The sequence below is a fragment of the Nerophis lumbriciformis genome, linkage group LG17, assembly GCF_033978685.3.
Source record: "Nerophis lumbriciformis linkage group LG17, RoL_Nlum_v2.1, whole genome shotgun sequence".
Taxonomy (NCBI): Eukaryota; Metazoa; Chordata; class Actinopteri; order Syngnathiformes; family Syngnathidae; genus Nerophis; species Nerophis lumbriciformis.
In genome coordinates this window covers 44,390,173-44,413,475 of record NC_084564.2, presented here as the reverse complement: position 1 = coordinate 44,413,475, position 23,303 = coordinate 44,390,173, and the positions used below count along the sequence as shown (strand labels likewise).

Genomic DNA, 23,303 nt, shown 5'->3' with positions numbered 1-23,303 from the left:
CTGATAAATGTGTAATGACAGCTCCAAAAACGAATTCAAACCACAAAATAAAATAATTAAATCAACACAAAAATGTGACACATTATGGGTGGGTCACATATGCATGTACAGTAGATGGCAGTATTGTCCTGTTTAAAAGTGTCACAACATTGCTGTTTACGGCAGACGAACTGCTTTACGTAGACGAAATGCTGTTGTTGTGTGTTGTTACCGCGCTGGGAGGACGTTAATGAAACTGCCGTACAATAAACCCACATAAGAAACCAAGAACTCGCCCTTGATCATTAGCTGTTTAAATTGTGGGAAAGCGGACGTGTGAACAGGCTGTCAACACGTCACTCAGGTCCGCATGGAGCTGGAGGGGGCGTGGCCTCCAGCTCCGCCTGAATTTCGGGAGATTTTCGGGAGAAAATTTGTCCCGGGAGGTTTTCGGGAGAGGCGCTGAATTTCGGGAGTCTCCCGGAAAATCCGGGAGGGTTGGCAAGTATGGCATAGAATGTTTTTTTGTGTGTTGGATCTGTAGGTGTGGCTAGTGAGTGTATTTGAGCAATTAATCTGTTATTGTTCATTGTATTGTAACGCCTTTCCGCTTTTTTTATCTTCCAGGAATCTGTGGCGTGAAGCCCATTCTAAACGTGTGCAGCCATACGCCAGAGCCACTGAGCAGATGCATGTTGCAGCTGTGGACGCAGTGAGACACGCACTGCAGAAGCTTTTTAACTCCACATTCATCTCATGTGACAAAGTGTCCCAATCCCTCTCTCCAGCCAGGGAGAAGGAGAAAGAAAACTTCTTGCCATCCACTCTTTCAACTTCTGTAAAGCCCCACTCCGTCTGTCCCAATGTTCTAACTGCAGAGTGTCTGCTGGAGACAACTGAGATGCTCTACATAGTTTTACCTTACAGTCAGTATTCACTTTATGACATTGTCTCCTTCAGCCCAGCCAAGTTAGCCAATAGTCATGCCAAAGTTTTGTTCATTCTGTACCAGTTGCTCACAGCCATGCAGGCTTGTCACACTGCGGGATTGTCCTGTGGAGATCTCTCCTTGCTGGATGTTGCAGTTGATGAGAAGCTTTGCAGCCATCTTAAACTCAACCTGGCCCATTTTGAGGAACTGGGCACCAACGGGTCTACAAGCGATGACGTCACTGCGAGGCAGATGCCTAAAAGTGCCGTGGCAAGCGGAAGCGCCTGTTCAAGTCAGAACCAAATGCTTTGCAAGGACTGCTTTGATGACCTCAAGACTTTAGTTCTTGACTGGGTCCATGGGCGGGTCAGTAACTATCACTACTTGATGGAACTCAACAGATTAGCCGGACGGCGAGAAGGAGACCCAAATTACCACCCTGTGCTGCCATGGGTGGTTGATTTTACTGTGCCATTTGGAAAATTCAGAGATCTCAGAAGGTCCAAGTTCAGACTCAACAAAGGCGATAAGCAGCTGGACTTCACCTATGAGATGACCAAAGAGGCTTTGGCAGCTGCAGTGGGAAATGGCATAGGTGGAGTTGGTGTAGCAGGAGACCTCAGTGGATCTGTCAGTGCCAGTGGTGTCGGACATTCAGACCACCTTCACGTACCTCATCATATATCTGATGTGCTCTCTGACATTACATACTATGTCTACAAAGCTCGGCAGACACCTAAATCTGTGCTGTGCAGCCATGTGAGGTCCCAGTGGGAGCCTAATGAGTACCCCTCCAGTATGGAACGCATGCAGAGTTGGACCCCTGATGAGTGCATTCCCGAGTTCTACACTGATCCATCTATTTTCCGCTCAATCCACCCTGACATGCCAGACCTCGATGTGCCTTCCTGGTGCAAGTCCTGTGAGGTGTTTATTGAGGTCCATCAACGCCTCCTGGAGAGCAGGGAAGTGTCCCAGAACCTGCATCATTGGATAGACCTCACTTTTGGCTACAAACTTTCTGGTAAAGAAGCAGTCAAAGCCAAGAATGTGTGCTTGCACCTAGTAGATTACCACACCAATCTGACAACTTACGGTGTGGTCCAGTTGTTTGACCAGCCCCACCCACCTCGATTATCAGCTTCTCAGTATGCTTCCGCCGAACCACCTTTTCTTGGCCTTGCTGCACTTAATGTGCCTTCTCTACATATCCCACAAATCAACACCGTATCTGACTCTGTGGATGGAATGGTGCTGGAGTCCACAGGTTGTGAATCCAGTGGCTGGACCATGGTAGACAAAGATGTAGAGCTTGAACAAGGTACAGAAGCCCTGGATTCATTAATGTCCACCGGCTCATCTAATACTGCGTCGTCCTCTGTTCCAGCGGGAGGGAAGATGGGAGACACCGCACTTGTATCGCAGTCCCCTACCTCTTCCTCTGGTGACGTTACAAGCAGTTTGGGCCCAGGCTTACGCAATGTCATGCTCCAAAGAAGTGGACCAGCCAATAAAAAACACGGGGAGGGAAGTGTGACCACCTCCAATGCTGAGGACGTCAAGATCATTCTTCCTGAGGGTTTCAGCCCCCTGCAACCTTTGGAAGAGCTGGAGAAGTTAAACAACTTTCTCGTGAAGAGTTTGCATGCCCGAGTGTCGCAGCCACCTGCAGCTAGTGAAGCCACAAATGAAGTTGAGTTGATCGAAACTCCACCCTCTTTCACACAGCTCTACCAAAGAGATATGCAGGCCCTTGGCGTACTCATTGCGGAGATATTTTACTCCTCGAAAGTGAGAGGGTTGATACCAGGTGCCCCCCTCAGACAACGTTTCTGTGCTGTCATGGAAATGTGCTCCGTTGGCCTTCGTGATATTCCACTCCCTTTACATTATGCTCTTCAGAGACTGCTACTAATAGAAAAGCACACCCAAACATATCTTAAAGTCACGGGTCATTGTCCACGTCCGCTTCTTTTTAACTATGATGCCATCTGTGATGGCCTTCCGCCTCCAAACCCTGCCCAGTTACTGAATACATTCATTACCCCGTTTCCTTTCCCTTCATATTTTGCAGCACTCCATCGCTTTATTGTTTCGTACCACGACAAGATGGAGACTGTGTGTAGCCTTCAAGGAAGAGATGTGGTCTTCCATTTGTGGCAGCAGTTAGAAACGCTTTTGCGAACCAATATCACAGCCGAGGGCCTTGAGATTCTCTTGCCCTTCATTCTGGCCATTATGCTTGAGGAGTCCACTTCTGTTTATGCAGCTTGGTACTTGTTTGAGCCGATTTCAAGAGTCCTGGGTCCTAGGAACGCAAACAAGTTTCTTCTGAAGCCACTAGTCAGCGTTTATGAAAACCCCCACTGCCTGCGGGGACGTTTTTATCTGTACACCGACTGTTTCGTTCTGCAGCTCATCATGAGGCTCGGCCTGCAGGCCTTTCTCTCCAACTTGCTTCCCCATGTGCTGCAGGTCCTCACTGGCTTCGAAAGCTGTTCATCTGGTTCTGCCGGAGAGATTTGTAAAGGGATGCGTAGTGGAACTTGCAACCTAGGAGAGGAGGAGGAAGAGGGCTTTCAGGCTGGTGATGTGCGCTCCTCCTCTGGGTCAGTCAGCGGGAACATAAGCGGTGGCAACGGGGCTAGCGGAGGTGTCGGTGCTGGGGGGGAAACTGGGCTGGTTGACTACTCCTCAGGCATCAGTTTCAATGATCAGGTGTTTCTCTCAGAGTCGGAGGACTTTCAAAATGAGTTCTACATTAACAATGGAACAGGGTGCGACAGTGGGAAACAGCCAGGGCAGAACTCTACAGCTAAGGACCAAGACCAAGAGTCTTTGAGCATGGGTAAACTAAGCGACAAAAGTAGTACAAGCGAACTCTCATTAGGCGACGGGGACTCAATGCGTGATCGAGCTAGTCTCAAATCGGCCGACAGCAGCCAGGATCTCAAACAAGCCAGCGAGGGAGAAGAGGGCGGAGAGGTGGATGATGTGGAGATGACGGAGGCTAATGATTGTAAACTTCAGGAAGATGACCCTTCCACCCCCAAGTTGGAGCTGTCTTTCTCTGGTTGCACAGACGATTCAGGGGCTACTCTCACAACTCTGGAAAATGAGTTTGTGAACAGAATGGTGCTGGAGGAAGCAGAGAAACATATTATGGGGGAGCAGGAGGAAGAGGCAGAGCATGAGCCATCAGAGGACTCGCAGGAGAAAGAGCAAAAAATTCTCTTAGGTGAGTGTTTGATCTTTTTTTGTTAAATGATCATGTCCATTAACATCTCCATTCACAGATACAGTCTGCAAAACAGTCCGCTGGCTCTCCGCCAAACTTGGACCAACTGTGACGTCTCGATGCGTGGCCAGGAACTTGCTGCGATTACTCACAAATTGCTACATCGGTGCGTAAACATTAAATGTCCAATGGAATGCCAACATCCAATATGTGTCAAGTAACAAAGCTCACTTCTAACACACTTTACCCAAAGACCCCGAGAGCCACCAGTTTGTTACTCCTGGACCTGAAGAGACTAATCTAGAGAGCGTGGGAATGGGCAGCGTGTATGAGAAGAGACCTGTTGTGGGAGACGAGACAGCCGGGCCTGTGTTAGACTGTCTCATTTACATCGCTCAGCTTTACGGAGAACCTGTACTCACGTATCAGTACCTGCCCTATATAGGATACCTGGTAAGCGCTGGTCACCAGTAGGTATAATACAATACTCATTCAAAAGCCCAGGGGTGTAACGGTTTTGCATACCTGCCAACTACTCCGGTTTTCCCGTAATTAGTACGGTTTTCATCAACCTATTCCGGGTTACGGTTGCAGTGATAAAAAATACGGTTTTTCATTCATTAAAAAAAAAAAGGGTGAAAACTACGCGAATTGCACCTTGTGCAGACAAGATTTTTCGATCGGACACGGAGGAATTAGCGATGTAAAAGACCACGTTGGGACAAAAAAACACAAGTCTAATGCCGTTGCTAGCGATACAAGTGGAAAACTTTCAACGTTTTTCGTCGCCCAAACAGATTCTTTGGATGTGATAAATGCCGAAGTTTTATTTACGGAGGCAATAATTGAGCATGGACCTCCAATCGCACTGGCTGATCACATGGGACAGTTAAATGTTTGTAATGCAACCTTTAAAAATCATTACGCGGTGATCGCGGTCCCAAAAATAAACTTTTCTTGCATGATAATGTCCAGAAAAACTCACTTTATATTACTATAGAGTCCTTTTAACGAATGAGTTTGATGGTTTATCACAAACCTTAAATGAAAGAAGTCCTTTGTTCTCCTGCACCATGCATGCACTTTGACCTTGCTTCGTGTTTGGTGCGCAATCCTGTCGGCTGTATTTCACAGCACGTCTTTGACAACTTGAAGTGGCATAAAACATTTAAAACAAAGGGGTTATAGGAACAATCACTTTCAGTGTTTTATGCCACTTCAAGTTGTCAAAGACGGTATGCTGGTGCGCCGACTGCCACAAGTGGAACAAACATTTGAAACAAAGGGGTTATAGGAACAATCACTTTCAGTGTTTTATGCCACTTCAAGTAAACTTATCATAAAGTTACCATATCATTTTTGCAGTATGATCAATCTGATAGAATAAATTTGGATTTTAGCCACAAAAAGGTAATGACACCAATGTTATCTATTGGAATTGTTGAGTACTGTTATACTGTTAAAAGTGTTTATACTATTTATGCTTTCAAGTCCAAGTTGAAGAAATCTTGTTAAATGTTGACAGCATAACTACCAAAATACAGAAGTATGTCCTTAATATTTTTGCAGTGCTATTTCTGTTGAAAAGTTCAAATGATTACATTAGAGATGTGATGTGCCACTTTTCAAGTGTCTGATGGCTCAAATTAATTTTCATTCATTTTTCATATTTTGAATTCTTTTGAAAGGCTTACAAAAAAACTACATTTGAATTGTAATTCCATGCTATTGACAGGACTATTAATTTTAATGAAGTTAGCTTACCATGTTTACAGTATGATAATTGTGATAGAAATGTGAATTTTAGGCACAGAATATTTTTTTAGAATTGAACAAGGCAGTAGATTATACAAGCTTGGACAGAAAGTTAATAATGACACCAATTTTTTTTTTAATGGAATTGTTTAGTACTGTTTTACCATTTGTTTACTGTAAAAAGTGTTTATACTTTCAATTAACAAATTGAAGTCTTGTGAAAGTTGACAGGATAACTGGCATTAACTGTCAAAATAATTTCAAACTATTGAAGTTAGTTTACAGAATAAACATGTCAATCAACCCATATGATTTTTGCTGTAATATTTTTGTTTTGAAAAGTCACTGTGACTGATAGAAAAGTGATGCTTTTAGCAACATTTTAACCTGTCTGAATGCTAATAATCATTTTGCGTCGGGGGGCGAAGCCCTGAACCCTCCACCAGGACTTTGTCCTGGACCTACCGGGGCCTGCGGCCCTTGGACCCTGGCTACTAGGTTTTTCTGATTTCAAAAGTTGGCAGGTATGGGTTTTGTAGATACTGCGGTTTCAAAGTCTTCACAATAACGCCGTGACACGTGACGGTATCGAACTGAAACTTGGTATGTAGTTGTTTTTGGCTCTTTAGCGTTTGCCGGGTCTGAAAATAAACTACCGTATGTTTCGGAGTATAAGTCGCTCCGGAGTATAAGTCGCTCCGGAGTATAAGTCGCACCGGCCGAAAATGCACAATAAAGAAGGAAAAAAACATATATAAGTTGCACTGGAGGATAAGTCGCATTTTTGGGGGAAATGTATTTGATAAAATCCAACACCAAGAATAGACATTTGAAAGGCAATTTAAAATAAATAAAGAATAGTGAACAACAGGCTGAATAAGTGTACGTTATATGAGGCATAAATAACCAACTGAGAACGTGCCTGATATGTTAACGTAACATTATGGTAAGAGCATACTTGCCAACCCTCACAGATTTTCCGGGAGACTCCCGAAATTCAGCGCCTCTCCCGAAAACCTCCCGGGACAAATTTTCTCCCGAAAATCTCCCGAAATTCAGGCGGAGCTGGAGGCCACGCCCCCTCCAGCTCCATGCGGACCTGAGTTCGCAATCCCACAATATAAACAACGTGCCTGCCCAATCATTATAACTGTAGAATGATCGAGGACGAGTTCTTGGTTTCCTATGTGGGTTTATTGTTAGGCAGTTTCATTAACGTCCTCCCAGCGCGGTAACAACACAACAACAGCAGTCACGTTTTCGTCTACCGTAAAGCAGTTCGTCTGCCGTAAACAGCAATGTTGTGACACTCTTAAACAGGACAATGCTGCCATCTAGTGCATTTGATGAAAGCACTTTTGTGCGTGCCACACAGCAATGCATCATCAGAGAGGGTGTTCAGCATGGTTAGAAAAATAGTGACAGAGAATAGAACAAAGATGGACAATTCAACCCTTAACTCAACAATGAGTAGATGAGTGTTATGTGTGTGTGTATACGTGTAAATAAATGAACACTGAAATTCAAGTATTTCTTTTATTTATATATATATAATAAAATAAATATATATTTATAGCTAGAATTCACTGAAAGCTGCTGTGACCTAGATTACCCTAATAACTCCTATAACACCCAAAAGTGCAGATGTCAACCATTGAAATACTTTCTATAGTCATTCAATTAAAAACATCACTGCACATCATAATGGTCACTACACTTTTGATGTTAAAGGTCTAAAGAAATGATGTAGAACGTTCGGCGGGTCGGATTGAAAATCTTAAAGGGCTGCATGTGGCCCGCGGGCCGTATTTTGCCCAGGTCTGTTCTAGACTAAAATAAACATGTCTACTGTGAAGGACACTGCTTCTCAGAAAGTAAAAGTTGAAAGACCCTAAACTGAACATTATTGTTTCACACTGGATGTTTACATTGTCACTTTAAAGACAATCAATTGTAAGTTGTTTTTTTTTAGTATTTGTTTGAAACAGTGGATGTTCCTGCACTATTCTTTGCACTTAAAAAACAAGTTTGCAGTATGATTAGAACATTTTAGCATAATGCTTGTGTTCAGTTACAGTATTATTCCTGCCACTTCATTTTATACTCTATGGTATTAAAAATTATTCTTTTTTTGGACATATACCACAATACATACCTGCCAACTACTCCGGTTTTCCCGTAATTAGTACGGTTTTCATCAACCTTGCAGTGATAAAAAATACGTTTTTTCATTAATTAAAATTATTTTATTTTTTTTAAAGTTTTATTCACGAAATTGCGTAACAACAATGACAATCGACACTGCTTCCCGTAACTTCCTATCGAGCCATTCCGAATGCCATGCGCGAGGCTATTTATAGCACCGCTGCCAAGCACGAGGCACCAGTTGCCATTGTTTCCAAACGAGCGAACGATCATGGAATCAGCCGGAGAAAAATCGCAAACGAGTCTTAAACCGAAAAGAAAACTGCAGTCATTCCGTGAAAAATATTCAAAAGCCTATCCGGGAATAATTATCCGTTCCAAAAAGGGTGAAAACTACGCGAATTGCACCTTGTGCAGACAAGATTTTTCGATCGGACACGGAGGAATTAGCGATGTAAAAGACCACGTTGGGACAAAAAAACACAAGTCTAATGCCGTTGCTAAATTTGGATTTTAGCCACAAAAAGGTAATGACACCAATGTTATCTATTGTAATTTCAAGTCCAAGTTGAAGAAATCTTGTTAAATGTTGACAGCATAACTACCAAAATACAGAAGTATGTCCTTAATATTTTTGCAGTGCTATTTCTGTTGAAAAGTTCAAATGATTACATTAGAGATGTGATGTGCCACTTTTCAAGTGTCTGATGGCTTCAATTAATTTTCATATTTTGAATTCTTTTGAAAGGCTTACAAAAAAACTACATTTGAATTGTAATTCCATGCTATTGACAGGACTATTAATTTTAATGAAGTTAGCTTACCATGTTTACAGTATGATAATTGTGATAGAAATGTGAATTTTAGGCACAGAATATTTTTTACAATTGAACAAGGCAGTAGATTATACAAGCTTGGACAGAAAGTTAATAATGACACCAATTTTTTTTTTAATGCAATTGTTTAGTATTGTTTTACCATTTGTTTACTGTAAAAAGTGTTTATACTTTCAATTAACAAATTGAAGTCTTGTGAAAGGTTGACAGGATAACTGGCATTAACTGTCAAAATAATTTCAAACTATTGAAGTTAGCTTACAGAATAAACATGTCAATCAACCCATATGATTTTTGCTGTAATATTTTTGTTTTGAAAAGTCACTGTGACTGATAGAAAAGTGATGGTTTTAGCAACATTTTAACCTGTCTGAATGCTAATAATCATTTTGCGTTGGCAGGTATGACAATAATATGGTACCGTGGCCTTAATACCGTGATAATAGCGTACCGTGAGATTTTGATACCGTTACACCCCTAACAAGCACTATAAACCACCTCTGTAAAATTGTTAGTGTCTTATGGGCTCCAAATGTGTTTGTCTGCAGGTGTCTCCACCCTCTTCGCAGCGTCTCAACACGCGTAAGGAGGCCAGCCTGCTGGGTGCTGTTGCACTTACAAAGAAGATCATTGTCTTTCTTTCTGATACCACGCTCATGGACATGCTCATGAAAATTAACCAGGATGTACTTCTGCCACTTCTGGACCTGCTTACCAACCCCCACCTGGGGTAAGACGCACATTTATATGCAGCAGTGTGCCAAACTGAACGTTACAAGGGAATAGCTAACACAATACAGTCTGGCATGTTGGCTTTTGATGCTGCTGCGAGCTAGTTTACTTCATTAATCTGTATAATCTTCTCGTGAGATCTCTTATACAGGTAAAAGCCAGTAAATTAGAATATTTAGAAAAACTTGATTTATTTCAGTAATTGCATTCAAAAGGTGTAACTTGTACATTATATTTATTCATTGCACACAGACTGATGCATTCAAATGTTTATTTCATTTAATTTTGATGATTTGAAGTGGCAACAAATGAAAATCCAAAATTCCGTGTGTCACAAAATTAGAATATTACTTAAGGCTAATACAAAAAAGGGATTTTTAGAAATGTTGGCCAACTGAAATGTATGAAAATGAAAAATATGAGCATGTACAATACTCAATACTTGGTTGGAGCTCCTTTTGCCTCAATTACTGCGTTAATGCGGCGTGGCATGGAGTGGATGAGTTTCTGGCACTGCTCAGGTGTTATGAGAGCCCAGGTTGCTCTGATAGTGGCCTTCAACTCTTCTGCGTTTTTGGGTCTGGCATTCTGCATCTTCCTTTTCACAATACCCCACAGATTTTCTATGGGGCTAAGGTCAGGGGAGTTGGCGGGCCAATTTAGAAGAGAAATACCATGGTCCGTAAACCAGGCACGGGTAGATTTTGCGCTGTGTGCAGGCGCCAAGTCCTGTTGGAACTTGAAATCTCCATCTCCATAGAGCAGGTCAGCAGCAGGAAGCATGAAGTGCTCTAAAACTTGCTGGTAGACGGCTGCGTTGACCCTGGATCTCAGGAAACAGAGTGGACCGACACCAGCAGATGACATGGCACCCCAAACCATCACTGATGGTGGAAACTTTACACTAGACTTCAGGCAACGTGGATCCAGTGCCTCTCCTGTCTTCCTCCAGACTCTGGGACCTCGATTTCCAAAGGAAATGCAAATTTTGCTTTCGTCAGAAAACATGACTTTGGACCACTCAGCAGCAGTCCAGCTCTTTTTTTCCTTAGCCCAGGTGAGACGCTTTGCGCGCTGTTTCTTGGTCAACAGTGGCTTGACACGAGGTATGCGGCAGTTGAAACCCATGTCTTTCAAGCGTCTCTTGGTGGTGGATCTTGAAGCACTGACTCCAGCAGCTGTCCACTCCTTCTGAATCTCCCCCACATTTTTGAATGGGTTTTTTTTCACAATCTTGACCAGGGCGCGGTGATCCCTATCGCTTGTACACTTTTTCTGACCACAGTTTTTCCTTCCCTTTGCCTCTCCATTAATGTGTTTGGACACAGAGCTCTGAGAACAGCCAGCCTCTTCAGCAATAACCTTTTGTGTCTTTCCCTCCTTGTGCAATGTGTCGATGGTTGCCTTTTGGACAGCTGTCAAATCTGAAGTCTTCCCCATGTTTGTGTAGGCTTCAGAACTGGACTGAGAGACCATTTAAAGCCCTTTGCAGGTGTTTTGAGTTTATCAGCTGATTAGTTTGTGGCACCAGGTGTCTTCAAAATTTAACCCTTACACAATATTATAATTTTGTGACACACGGAATTTTGGATTTTCATTTGTTGCCACTTCAAATCATCAAAATTAAATGAAATAAACATTTGAATGCATCAGTCTGTGTGCAATGAATAAATATAATGTACAAGTTACACCTTTTGAATGCAATTACTGAAATAAATCAAGTTTTTCAAAATATTCTAATTTACTGGCTTTTACCTGTAGTTTGTTTCTATTCACTTCCATGTTCTGCTGTACCCAGGTTCCCCAGCGGGGGGCAGTGTCGCACAGCTGTGTGTCTCAAGACACTCAGCCTGATGGCCCTCATCTGCCTTCGCATTGGGAGGGAGATGGTGCAGCAGCATATGGCAGACACGCTGCGCCAGTTCTTTGCCATTTTCTCCTTGCTACATTTTCTGCAGCCCCAGGTACTGGAGCATGTCACTCACACGGACTAACAAGTGTCTTTGTCAAGTTTATTTCTAGAATATATTCAGCAGGCAGGCCCGTCAGGACAAGCTTTATGAAAAACAAAAGGGGGAATAAAGGCAGATGAAAACGTGGATAAAAAATAGAAACAAGAGACAGGAACTTGGAATAGAACTGCCTGACTGACAAGGAAGGAGATTGAAAGAGAGTATGTATTTGTGAGGATGTGGTGCAAGTTAGTTGATCCTCTTCTGGTAAATTAGAGAAGTTGTTTTCTTTGTAATAATAATCTTCTTTCAAGCAATGACTTATGACAACTTCCTCTATCCTGTAGATTGGAGGTGCCCCCCGCAGAGTTGTAGGAGAGGTGACGGTGGTGGACGTCAGGACACCTACAAAGTCCAGTGAGACCTATGAGTTGGCCGTCTTGGAGGAACTGCAAAGTGTGTTTAGCACAGAGATGGCACATGCTTCCTACATCCCGTTTTACTGCCTCATTGGTAAGGAAAAAACTCATTCAAGTCAGTATAAGTGAAATACAAAAACAGTCAAGTCTGCCAAACCACCTTAGAATTTGGTATGTGTTTGGTGTGGAGATCTAAACTAGAACAATACAACTAAGCCATGTGTTCAACAAGTAGTACAGATGAATGTACAGTGGGGCAAAAAAGTATTTAGTTAGCCACCAATTGTGCAAGTTCTCTCACTTAAAATGATGACAGAGGTCTGTAATTTTCATCATAGGTACACTTCAACTGTGAGAGACAGAATGTGGAAAAAAAAATCCAGGAATTCACATTGTAGGATTTTTAAAGAATTTATTTGTAAATTATGGTGGAAAATAAGTATTTGGTCAATAACAAAAATTCAACTCAATACTTTGTAATATAACCTTTGTTGGCAATAACAGAGGTCAAACGATTACTATAGGTCTTTACCAGGTTTGCACACACAGTAGCTGGTATTTTGACCCATTCCTCCATGCAGATCTTCTCGAGAGCAGTGATGTTTTGGGGCTGTCGCCGAGCAACACAGACTTTCAACTCCCTCCACAGATTTTCTATGGGGTTGAGGTCTGGAGACTGGCTAGGCCACTCCAGGACTTTCAAATGCTTCTTACGGAGCCACTCCTTCGTTGCCCGGGCGGTGTGTTTGGGATCATTGTCATGCTGGAAGACCCAGCCACGTTTCATCTTCAAAGCTCTCACGGATGGAAGGAGGTTTTGGCTCAAAATCTCACGATACATGGCCCCATTCATTCTTTCCTTAACACGGATCAGTCGGCCTGTCCCCTTAGCAGAAAAACAACCCCAAAGCATGATGTTTCCACCTCCATGCTTCACAGTAGGTATGGTGTTCTTGGGATACAACTCAGTATTCTTCTTCCTCCAAACACGACGAGTTGAGTTTGTACCAAAAAGTTCTATTTTGGTTTCATCTGACCACATGACATTCTCCCAATCTTTGCTGTATCATCCATGTGCTCTCTGGCAAACTTCAGACGGGCCTGGACATGCACTGGCTTAAGCAGGGGGACACGTTTGGCACTGCAGGATTTGATTCCCTGTCGGCGTAGTGTGTTACTGATGGTAACCTTTGTTACTTTGGTCCCAGCTCTCTGCAGGTCATTCACCAGGTCCCCCCGTGTGGTTCTGGGATTTTTGCTCACCGTTCTCATGATCATTTTGACCCCACGGGATGAGATCTTGCGTGGAGCCCCAGATCGAGGGAGATTATCAGTGGTCTTGTATGTCTTCCATTTTCTGATAATTGCTCCCACAGTTGATTTTTTTCACACCAAGCTGCTTGCCTATTGTAGATTCACTCTTCCCAGTCTGGTGCAGGTCTACAATTCTTTTCCTAGTGTCCTTCGACAGCTCTTTGGTCTTGGCCATAGTGGAGTTTGGAGTCTGACTGTTTTTGAGGCTGTGGACAGGTGTCTTTTATACAGATAACCAGTTCAAACAGGTGCCATTAATACAGGTAACAAGTGGAGGACAGAAGAGCTTCTTAAAGAAGAAGTTACAGGTCTGTGAGGGCCAGAGATCTTCCTTGTTTGAAGTGACCAAATACTTATTTTCCACCATAATTTACAAATAAATTATTTAAAATTCCTACAATGTGAATTCCTGGATTTCTACATTCTGTCTCTCACAGTTGAAGTGTACCTATGATGAAAATTACAGACCTCTGTCATCATTTTAAGTGGGAGAACTTGCACAATCGGTGGCTGACTAAATACTTTTTTGCCCCACTGTATTTCCCATATTTCTATGCAGATCAAATACTGTTTAAAAGGCTGGGTTTAGATGCAGGATGTGTTGGTTCTGCTATTGAACTCTGGGAAATGATTTCACGCATCCCGGCATGCGCCTCGCAAAATCCAAAATGTATTAATTTGTGTCGTTCTCGGTCAAACTATGTTTGTTGGACGTGTGTCAGGAAAACGAGGAGATTGTAATGGGAGAGCATTTTACACAAGTGGACTGTGCTTACAACCATGAAACATGCTAGAAGTAAGCGTGCGAAACCCTCAAACAACAGATTGCCACTGTAGAATAGAATAGAAAGTACTTTATTGATCCCTGGGGGAAAATCAGCACCACAGTTTGCTCACAATAGACAATAAACACTTAGGTATTTTTTACATGTGAATAACATAAATACAGTCTATTATACAGCATTATTCACATGTAAATAATATAAATAAAGTCTATTATGCAGCATTATTCACATGTGAATAATATAAATACAGTCTATTATACAGCATTATTCACATGAGAATAGTATAAATACAGTCTATTATACAGCATTATTCACATGTGAATAATATAAATACAGTCTTATTATACAGCATTATTCACATGTGAATGATATAAATACAGTCTATTATACAGCATTATTCACATGTGAATAATATAAATACAGTCTATTATACAGCATTATTCACATGTGAATAACATAAATACAGTCTATTATACAACATTATTTACATGTGAATAATATAAATACAGTCTTTTATACAGCATTATTCACATGTGAATAATATAAATACAGTCTATTATACAGCATTATTCACATGTGAATAATATAAATACAGTCTATTATACAGCATTATTCACATGTGAATAACATAAGTACAGTCTATTATACAGCGTTATTCACATGTGAATAATATAAATACAGTCTATTATACAGCGTTATTCACATATTAATAATATAAATACAGTCTATTATACGGCATTATTCACATGTGAATAACAAAGTCTATTATACAGCATTATTCACATGTTAATAACATAAATACAGTCTATTATACAGCATTATTCACATGTGAATAATATAAATACAGTCTATTATACAGCATTATTCACATGTGAATAACATAAATGCAGTCTATTATACAGCATTATTCACATATGAATAATATAAATACAGTCTATTATACAGCATTATTCACATGTGAATAATATAAATACAGTCTATTATACAGCATTATTCACATGTGAATAATATAAATACAGTCTATTATACAGCATTATTCACATGTGAATAACATAAATACTGTCTTATACAGCATTATTCACATGTGAATTACATAAATACAGTCTATTATACAGCATTATTTATATGTGAATAATATAAATACAGTCTATTATACAGCATTATTCACATGTGAATAACATAAATGCAGTCTATTATACAGCATTATTCACATATGAATAATATAAATACAGTCTATTATACAGCATTATTCACATGTGAATAATATAAATACAGTCTATTATACAGCATTATTCACATGTGAATAATATAAATACAGTCTATTATACAGCATTATTCACATGTGAATAACATAAATACTGTCTTATACAGCATTATTCACATGTGAATAACATAAATACAGTCTATTATACAACATTATTTACATGTGAATAATATGAATACAGTCTTTTATACAGCATTATTCACATGTGAATAATATAAATACATTCTATTATACAGCATTATTCACATGTGAATAATATAAATACAGTCTATTATACAGCATTATTCACATGTGAATAATATAAATACAGTCTATTATACAGCGTTATTCACATGTGAATAATATAAATACAGTCTATTATACAGCGTTATTCACATAATAATATAAATACAGTCTATTATACGGCATTATTCACATGTGAATAACAACGTCTATTATACAGCATTATTCACATGTTAACATAAATACAGTCTATTATACAGCATTATTCACATGTGAATAATATAAATACAGTCTATTATACAGCATTATTCACATGTGAATAACATAAATGCAGTCTATTATACAGCATTATTCACATATGAATAATATAAATACAGTCTATTATACAGCATTATTCACATGTGAATAATATAAATACAGTCTATTATACAGCATTATTCACATGTGAATAATATAAATACAGTCTATTATACAGCATTATTCACATGTGAATAACATAAATACTGTCTTATACAGCATTATTCACATGTGAATTACATAAATACAGTCTATTATACAGCATTATTTACATGTGAATAATATAAATACAGTCTTTTATACAGCATTATTCACATGTGAATAATATAAATACAGTCTATTATACAGCATTATTCACATGTGAATGATATAAATACAGTCTATTATACAGCATTATTCACATGTGAATAATATAAATACAGTCTATTATACAGCGTTATTCACATGTGAATAATATAAATACAGTCTATTATACAGCGTTATTCACATATTAATAATATAAATACAGTCTATTATACAGCATTATTCACATGTTAATAACATAAATACAGTCTTTATACAGCATTATTCACATGTGAATAACATAAATACAGTCTATTATACAGCATTATTCACATGTGAATAATATAAATACAGTCTATTATACAGCATTATTCACATGTGAATAACATAAATACAGTCTATTATACAGCATTATTCACATATGAATAATATAAATACAGTCTATTATACAGCATTATTCACATGTGAATAATATAAATACAGTCTATTATACAGCATTATTCACATGTGAATAATATAAATACAGTCTATTATACAGCATTATTCACATGTGAATAACATAAATACTGTCTTATACAGCATTATTCACATGTGAATTACATAAATACAGTCTATTATACAGCATTATTCACATGTGAATAATATAAATACAGTCTATTATACAGCGTTATTCACATATTAATAATATAAATACAGTCTATTATACAGCATTATTCACATGAGAATAATATAAATACAGTGTATTATTCAGCATTATTCACATGTGAATAACATAAATGCAGTCTATTATACAGCATTATTCACATGTGAATAACATAAATACAGTCTATTATACACCATTATTCACATGTGAATAATATAAATACAGTCTTTTATACAGCCTTATTCACATGTGAATAATATAAATACAGTCTATTATACAGCGTTATTCACATATTAATAATATAAATACAGTCTATTATACGGCATTATTCACATGTGAATAACAAAGTCTATTATACAGCATTATTCACATGTTAATAACATAAATACAGTCTTTATACAGCATTATTCACATGTGAATAACATAAATACAGTCTATTATACAGCATTATTCACATGTGAATAATATAAATACAGTCTTTTATACAGCCTTATTCACATGTGAATAACATAAATACAGTCTATTATACAGCATTATTCACATGTGAATAATATAAATACAGTCTATTATACAGCATTATTCACATGTGAATAATATAAATACAGTATATTATACAGCATTATTCACATGTGAATAATATAAATACAGTCTTTTATACAGCCTTATTCACATGTGAATAACAAATACAGTCTATTATACAGCATTATTCACATATGAATAATATAAATACAGTCTGTTATACATCATTATTCACATGTGAATAATATAAATACAGTCTATTATACAGCATTATTCACATGAGAATAATATAAATACAGTGTATTATACAGCATTATTCACATGTGAATAACATAAATGCAGTCTATTATACAGCATTATTCACATGTGAATAACATAAATACAGTCTATTATACAGCATTATTCACATGTGGATAATATAAATACAGTCTATTATACGGCATTATTCACATGTGAATAACAAAGTCTATTATACAGCATTATTCACATGTTAATAACATAAATACAGTATTTATACAGCATTATTCACATGTGAATAACATAAATACAGTATATTATACAGCATTATTCACATGTGAATAACATAAATACAGTCTATTACACAGCATTATTCACATGTGAATAACATAAATACAGTTTATTCTACAGCATTATTCACATGTGAATAATATAAATACATTATAAATGTACAGTACATGTACAGTCAAAAAGAACATATGCATTATACTGTATGGTGAACACTTCATATCAACACTTCACTTCAGCAAGAATGACCCAAATATAAAACATATTCTAAATCAAAGACAAAAAAAAAGGCAAAATAATGTTTTTGTGCTCATGTTTTTAATATCACTAAATAGTAAGGTTAAGGAAGTATTATTGTAGCGAAAATGATTTGCTAATGTGTATCTCAATCCGTGCGCCCGTAATCCAATGCACGTGCGTGTGTACTATTTTGTGTGTCTGTATATCAATCTGAGTGTGTGTTTTTAGATCCGAGTACCTGTGTTTTAATTTGTCTGTCCCTAATCAGAAAGAAGCCTTTACAGGCTGTCTGCTTACACCTGACTTCTGTGACACTTCTGCCATGTACGATTTGAGCGAGCGCATCCAGATTGGGGAGCTTGTTATACAATGCGTGCGTGCACTCAGAAGTGCGTTCGTGTAATACAATTTGCTTGTGATAATCTGAGGTGTGCCTACATTTAACCAACCACCATGCAATTTAAACCAATCAGAAACAACGTACAGCTAAAGTTGTGAAAGAGACGCCAAAACCCGCCTTAATTTGTTTCTGATTGTTTTAAATTGCATAGTGTCTTCCGTGGTTGGATAAATGTAGGCACAATGGATTGATGGCTTAGTCTGGGATTTTCATTTCGATCTGTATAGGGATTTGAACATGTAAAAAGAGTTTTTGAGCTTTGAGCGTGACTCACAATGTAAGCCTTTCTCACGCTACACACCACACTTGACCTTTCTCATGCTTATATTCCCTATTCACTAAGGCTGCAGCTAACGATTATTTTTCTATCGATTAATCTATAGATTATTTTTTCGATTAATCGGTTAATCTATAGCTTATTTTTTTCGATTAATCTATAGATTATTTTTCCTTTTGCCGATTATTTTTTTAATTTAAAATGAAGATGAAAAAATATATGTTGGCCAGTTTTTTCAAAAGGCATGACTTTTATTTACAAAAAAAAAAGTATGGCCACTCAGTCAACATTGACAACAACATGACAAAATATTCTGTAACAATGTAAACGTTTAAAACTTTTAACATTTAACAAAATTAAAAGTAGCTTATTTGCTTTTTAATGTGCAAATATAAAAGTAAACATCCAGTGCAAATCTTAATATTCTGCAATAGTATAAGCATTTCAAAAGTAAAAGTATTGCTTATTTTGCTTTAAAATGTGCAAAAATAAAGATAAACATCCAATACAAAAAAGTGCAAAAGGAAATATTCTGTAACAGTGTAAACATTTCAACAAAAGTAAAAGTATTGCTTATTTTGCTTAATAACGCAACAATGATAGTATGATTAAAGTGAAAGTTAATTGTTGGTTTGTACATAGTATATGTAACTGTTAATGTTGTAAAAGGTATTTGCACAACTAGTTAACGTTAGCGTTAAAGAGGAGCGCGTCTTTGTAAACACTGAACAGGCACGCCAAACGCGCCTCTCAGAGCGAAACAGTGTTTTAGTTTATGAATTTACAACGCAGATACAAATGACACATTCTTGTTTTTGTGTAATGATGACAACGTATACTCACGCGGACGATTGACTAGTTGATGGTGATGGCAAGAACGCTGTCGGGTGTTTTCTTTTCAAATGTTCCTTCATAGCCGTTGTGCTGCTATGATAGGCCATTTCCGCTCGACACAGTGTGCATACAACAACTGTCAAGTGTTTTGCTTTTTTCGCTGTGCTTATCCCACACTTGAAGGGATGTACCAATGCTGAATGTGGCTTCTGGATTTCACTCAAAAGACCAGACCGTAGTTACTTATTCCTTTTATTTTCCTTTAGTTTGCAACAGTTTTTCCAACGAAGAAACAGCTTCTTTTGTCTTCTTTAGTCTTTTTAGCAGTCTTTAGCAGTGTTAGTAGACTTTAGTTTCTTTAGCTGTCATTAGCTGTCTTTAGTAGCCTTTAGTAGCCTTTAGCTTCTTTAGTAGGTGAAAAACCTTTAAGGACAAAACACCACAAGATAAACATGCTGTAAAAAATCAATCAATTATCAATACCATAATTTACAATTATTAATTAGGCTATCAAACTCTTAACCATTAAACAAGTGCAAGAAAATGGACACATCTTTTCCCTTTAAGTTAAAACAGATTTTAAATAAATTGTCTCAACATAAATGCACCAAGATACATATAAAATACATTTAAACCCAGAAACACAATAGATAAATGCAACAGAAAACCCAATATGCAAATACATAAATAGCTAACCAATTAACCACCTATTTAGATACATATTTAAAATCCATATTCAATGTAAATATATTATTAATTTAGCAGTGAAACACTCAATCTTAAACGCTGTCTACTGGTAGAAAAATGACCCTTTTTCTATGCCCTCACCAGCAGCCAATGATCCAACACAGTTAAATCCAACACTTTAAGTTGAGTGACTTCACCCTCCTGATGAAGCAAACTGCTACAACATTTATCAAACTAAGCAAAGAATATCAACACTAAACAACAGTTACATAACACACTGTGTGTATTTAGCCTCCAGACTAAGCACGCTACATGCACACAACTCCACCCCCCCCCCCCCCCCCGCCCCCCACCCCGTTCTCACCAGCGCAACAAGTGCGCCACACCCACGAAGAGAAATATTAAATCTTACATACTCGCGCGTCAGCTGACGAGACAGCTGTTCGCCGCTACAACATTATAAGGCCGTTTATTGAAATACTCCCACACTTTTGACGACTTTTGGCGTGCTTTTTTCCCCTCGCTCGCACCGCTCGCATCGTCTGCTTTGCGCTCCGCCATGACAGCAGTGTGACGTAAATATGCGACGCGTCGACGCATAAAAACGACGTCGACATATTTACGTAATCGACTACGTCGACGCGTCGTTTCAGCCTTACTATTCACTACTGGATATATTTGACATAATAAGAAACTTTGGTTTTCGCAGCTTGCCGTAGTTTGAGTAACTCTGATTGATTAAAGTAACCAGTCCCCGTCTCAGCCATTAATCCATTGTGCCTACATTTAACCAAAAACGGAAGACACTATGCAAGTTAAGCCAACCAGAAACAACGTAAGGTGGGTCTTGGCATCTCTCTTTCACGCACCTCAGCTCTACGTTGTTTCTGATTGGTTTGAATTGTGTGGTGTCTTCCTTGTTTGGTTAAATGTAGACACACTTCAGATACCCAAAGGCAGATTGTATTACTCAGGATGGGCAGTAACAACAGTGTTTGTAGTTTACATCAAAGCCACAAGCTACAAAGACAAAATGGACTGCGAATTTAGGCCCCCCAAAAAATACAGACCAAATAACAAAGACCTGGATGAATGAGAACATCCATACATACGTCCTTGTCCTATTAGTAGACAGCCTATAGGGGGTTATTCCCTCAGGCCATAAGACTCTTGAACACATCATAATAATCCCCTCAACGGCGTGGCGCTGTTGGGAGAGTGGCCGTGCCAGCAACCTGAGGGTTCCTGGTTTGATCCCCATCTTCTACCAACCTCGTCACGTCCGTTGTGTCCTTGAGCAAGACACTTCACCCTTGCTCCTGATGCGTGGTGGTTAGGGGCCTTGCATGGCAGCTCCCGCCATCAGTGTGTGAATGTGGAAATAGTGTCAAAGCGCTTTGAGTACCTTGAAGGTAGAAAAGCGCTATACAAGTACAACCCATTTTACTTATTGACTTTATGCGGCTGTTAAAGTTCAGGTCTGAGTCCATTATTAGCCCCGGATTTCTAACCTGATTATTATGTTTAAGGGAGAGGGTCTCAAGGTGATTAATGATAGTTTATCTTTGCTTCTGTGTGCCAAGGACAATGATTTTGGTTTTGAAGAAAATTGTGTTGCATCCACACACTGATCTGTTCGATGCAACGACAGAGTGAATCAACACACCGGCATCTGCATAGTTGTAGGAGGACACATTGAATCTGCATATTAGCTGACCCAGTGGCAGCATGTACAAGTTAAAAAATGCAGTCCCAAAATCGAGCCCTGAGGAACCTCACAGGACACAGCTTGGTCAGAGACACAGTTACCAATTTCAACAAAGTGATCGAGATAGGACTTGAACCAGTTAAGAGCAGGACCGGATATTCCCACCCTGTTTTCTAACCTCTGTATTGAGATAGTATGGTCTACTGTGTCAAAGGCAGCACACAGGTCCAGTAGAACCAAGACTGACACCTTGATTAGCTCTGTTTCACTGCTGTGGTGGGGCCTAAAGACTGATTGGAAAGTCTCCAAAAAAATGGCCAAAAATGGCAGTTTTGATAGTTGTTTAGTACTGTAGCATCTAGACTACTCTTGTTTTAAGAGAGGCTTAATGACAGCAGTTAAGGTTTTTGGAAATGTTCCAGTCTGAAGTGAGATGTTGACTATATGAGCGAATTGTAAATGGTAAACAGCTCAGCACAGACTTCAAAAATCTAGTGGGTTACTTTTTAAGGCAGCATGTTGATGGACTCAGACTGTGGATGATTTCTTAAACTGTTTTGTCAGTGACAGCAGAGAAATGTGCCAGCTTTAGTTGACTAGCTGGCAGTAGAGTAGCTATTTGTTTTCCAGGAATTATTGTATTTTTAATGCCTTGAACTTTATCATGAAAGAATATTGCAAACTCATTGCACTTTGATGTAGAAATGAGTTGGATTGGAAGTGAAATTGGAGTGTTTGTTAATCTGTTTACTGTAGCAAACAAGACACCAGAGTTGTTAGTACAGTTTGTGATGATTTCAGAAATTAAATGTCCCTTGTTCTACACAAAGTCCTGATAAACATATTTAGCTTTTCTTTGTAAATCTCACTTTCGTTTGGCACTGCGGCACTCCCTTTTCTGTGCCCAGACCGAGTCTTCATTTCCCCATAGCGCCTTTTGCCTAACCTGACTCTCGCCAGACCCTTGTAGTTGGCTGAGCTCCACACAAGGGTCTGGGCTCGAAGGCATTGCAAACTCCTTCCAGATAGCAAAAGATAATGAACCAATCAGGCGACAACTGTTTTGCGACATAATAATTCTTTAAAAGATGAACAGAGAACGGTTTTGAAGGCATTTATTGGCGGCAAGGATGTTTTGGCTCTTCTTCCGACCGGGTTTGGATTTCCCAGCGTCGCTCTCATCAGCGTCACGGCTTGATTTGGATGTGAGTGGTTGAAGTAGCACGTCATTCAAGATAACGGACAAGTGCTTTATCCAATCACATACAATGATTTTTTTTACAAGGCCCCGCCTTCTGAAATACATCTCCTATTGAGAA

At 38.9% G+C, this 23,303-nt stretch overlaps 1 protein-coding gene across 4 annotated transcripts in view; it reads left to right on the top strand.

Annotated features, from left to right (window-relative positions):
* Positions 1 to 23,303, top strand: part of wdr81 (WD repeat domain 81) — an 85,928-nt gene that overhangs the window by 16,322 nt on the left and 46,303 nt on the right. For 2 of the 4 annotated variants that reach the window (XR_009816630.1, XM_061973220.1), the window contains exons 3-8: positions 607 to 4,148; positions 4,207 to 4,314; positions 4,402 to 4,601; positions 9,433 to 9,614; positions 11,415 to 11,580; positions 11,916 to 12,081. Coding sequence is in view for 3 of the 4 variants with exons in the window: in XM_061973220.1 (XP_061829204.1) it covers positions 607 to 4,148; positions 4,207 to 4,314; positions 4,402 to 4,601; positions 9,433 to 9,614; positions 11,415 to 11,580; positions 11,916 to 12,081 (4,364 nt within the window). In the remaining variant the exon portion in view is untranslated. Of the gene's footprint in view, positions 1 to 606; positions 4,149 to 4,206; positions 4,315 to 4,401; positions 4,602 to 9,432; positions 9,615 to 11,414; positions 11,581 to 11,915; positions 12,082 to 23,303 lie in introns of those variants that run through there. The other 2 variants (XM_061973221.1, XM_061973222.1) reach the window with 2 other exon arrangements.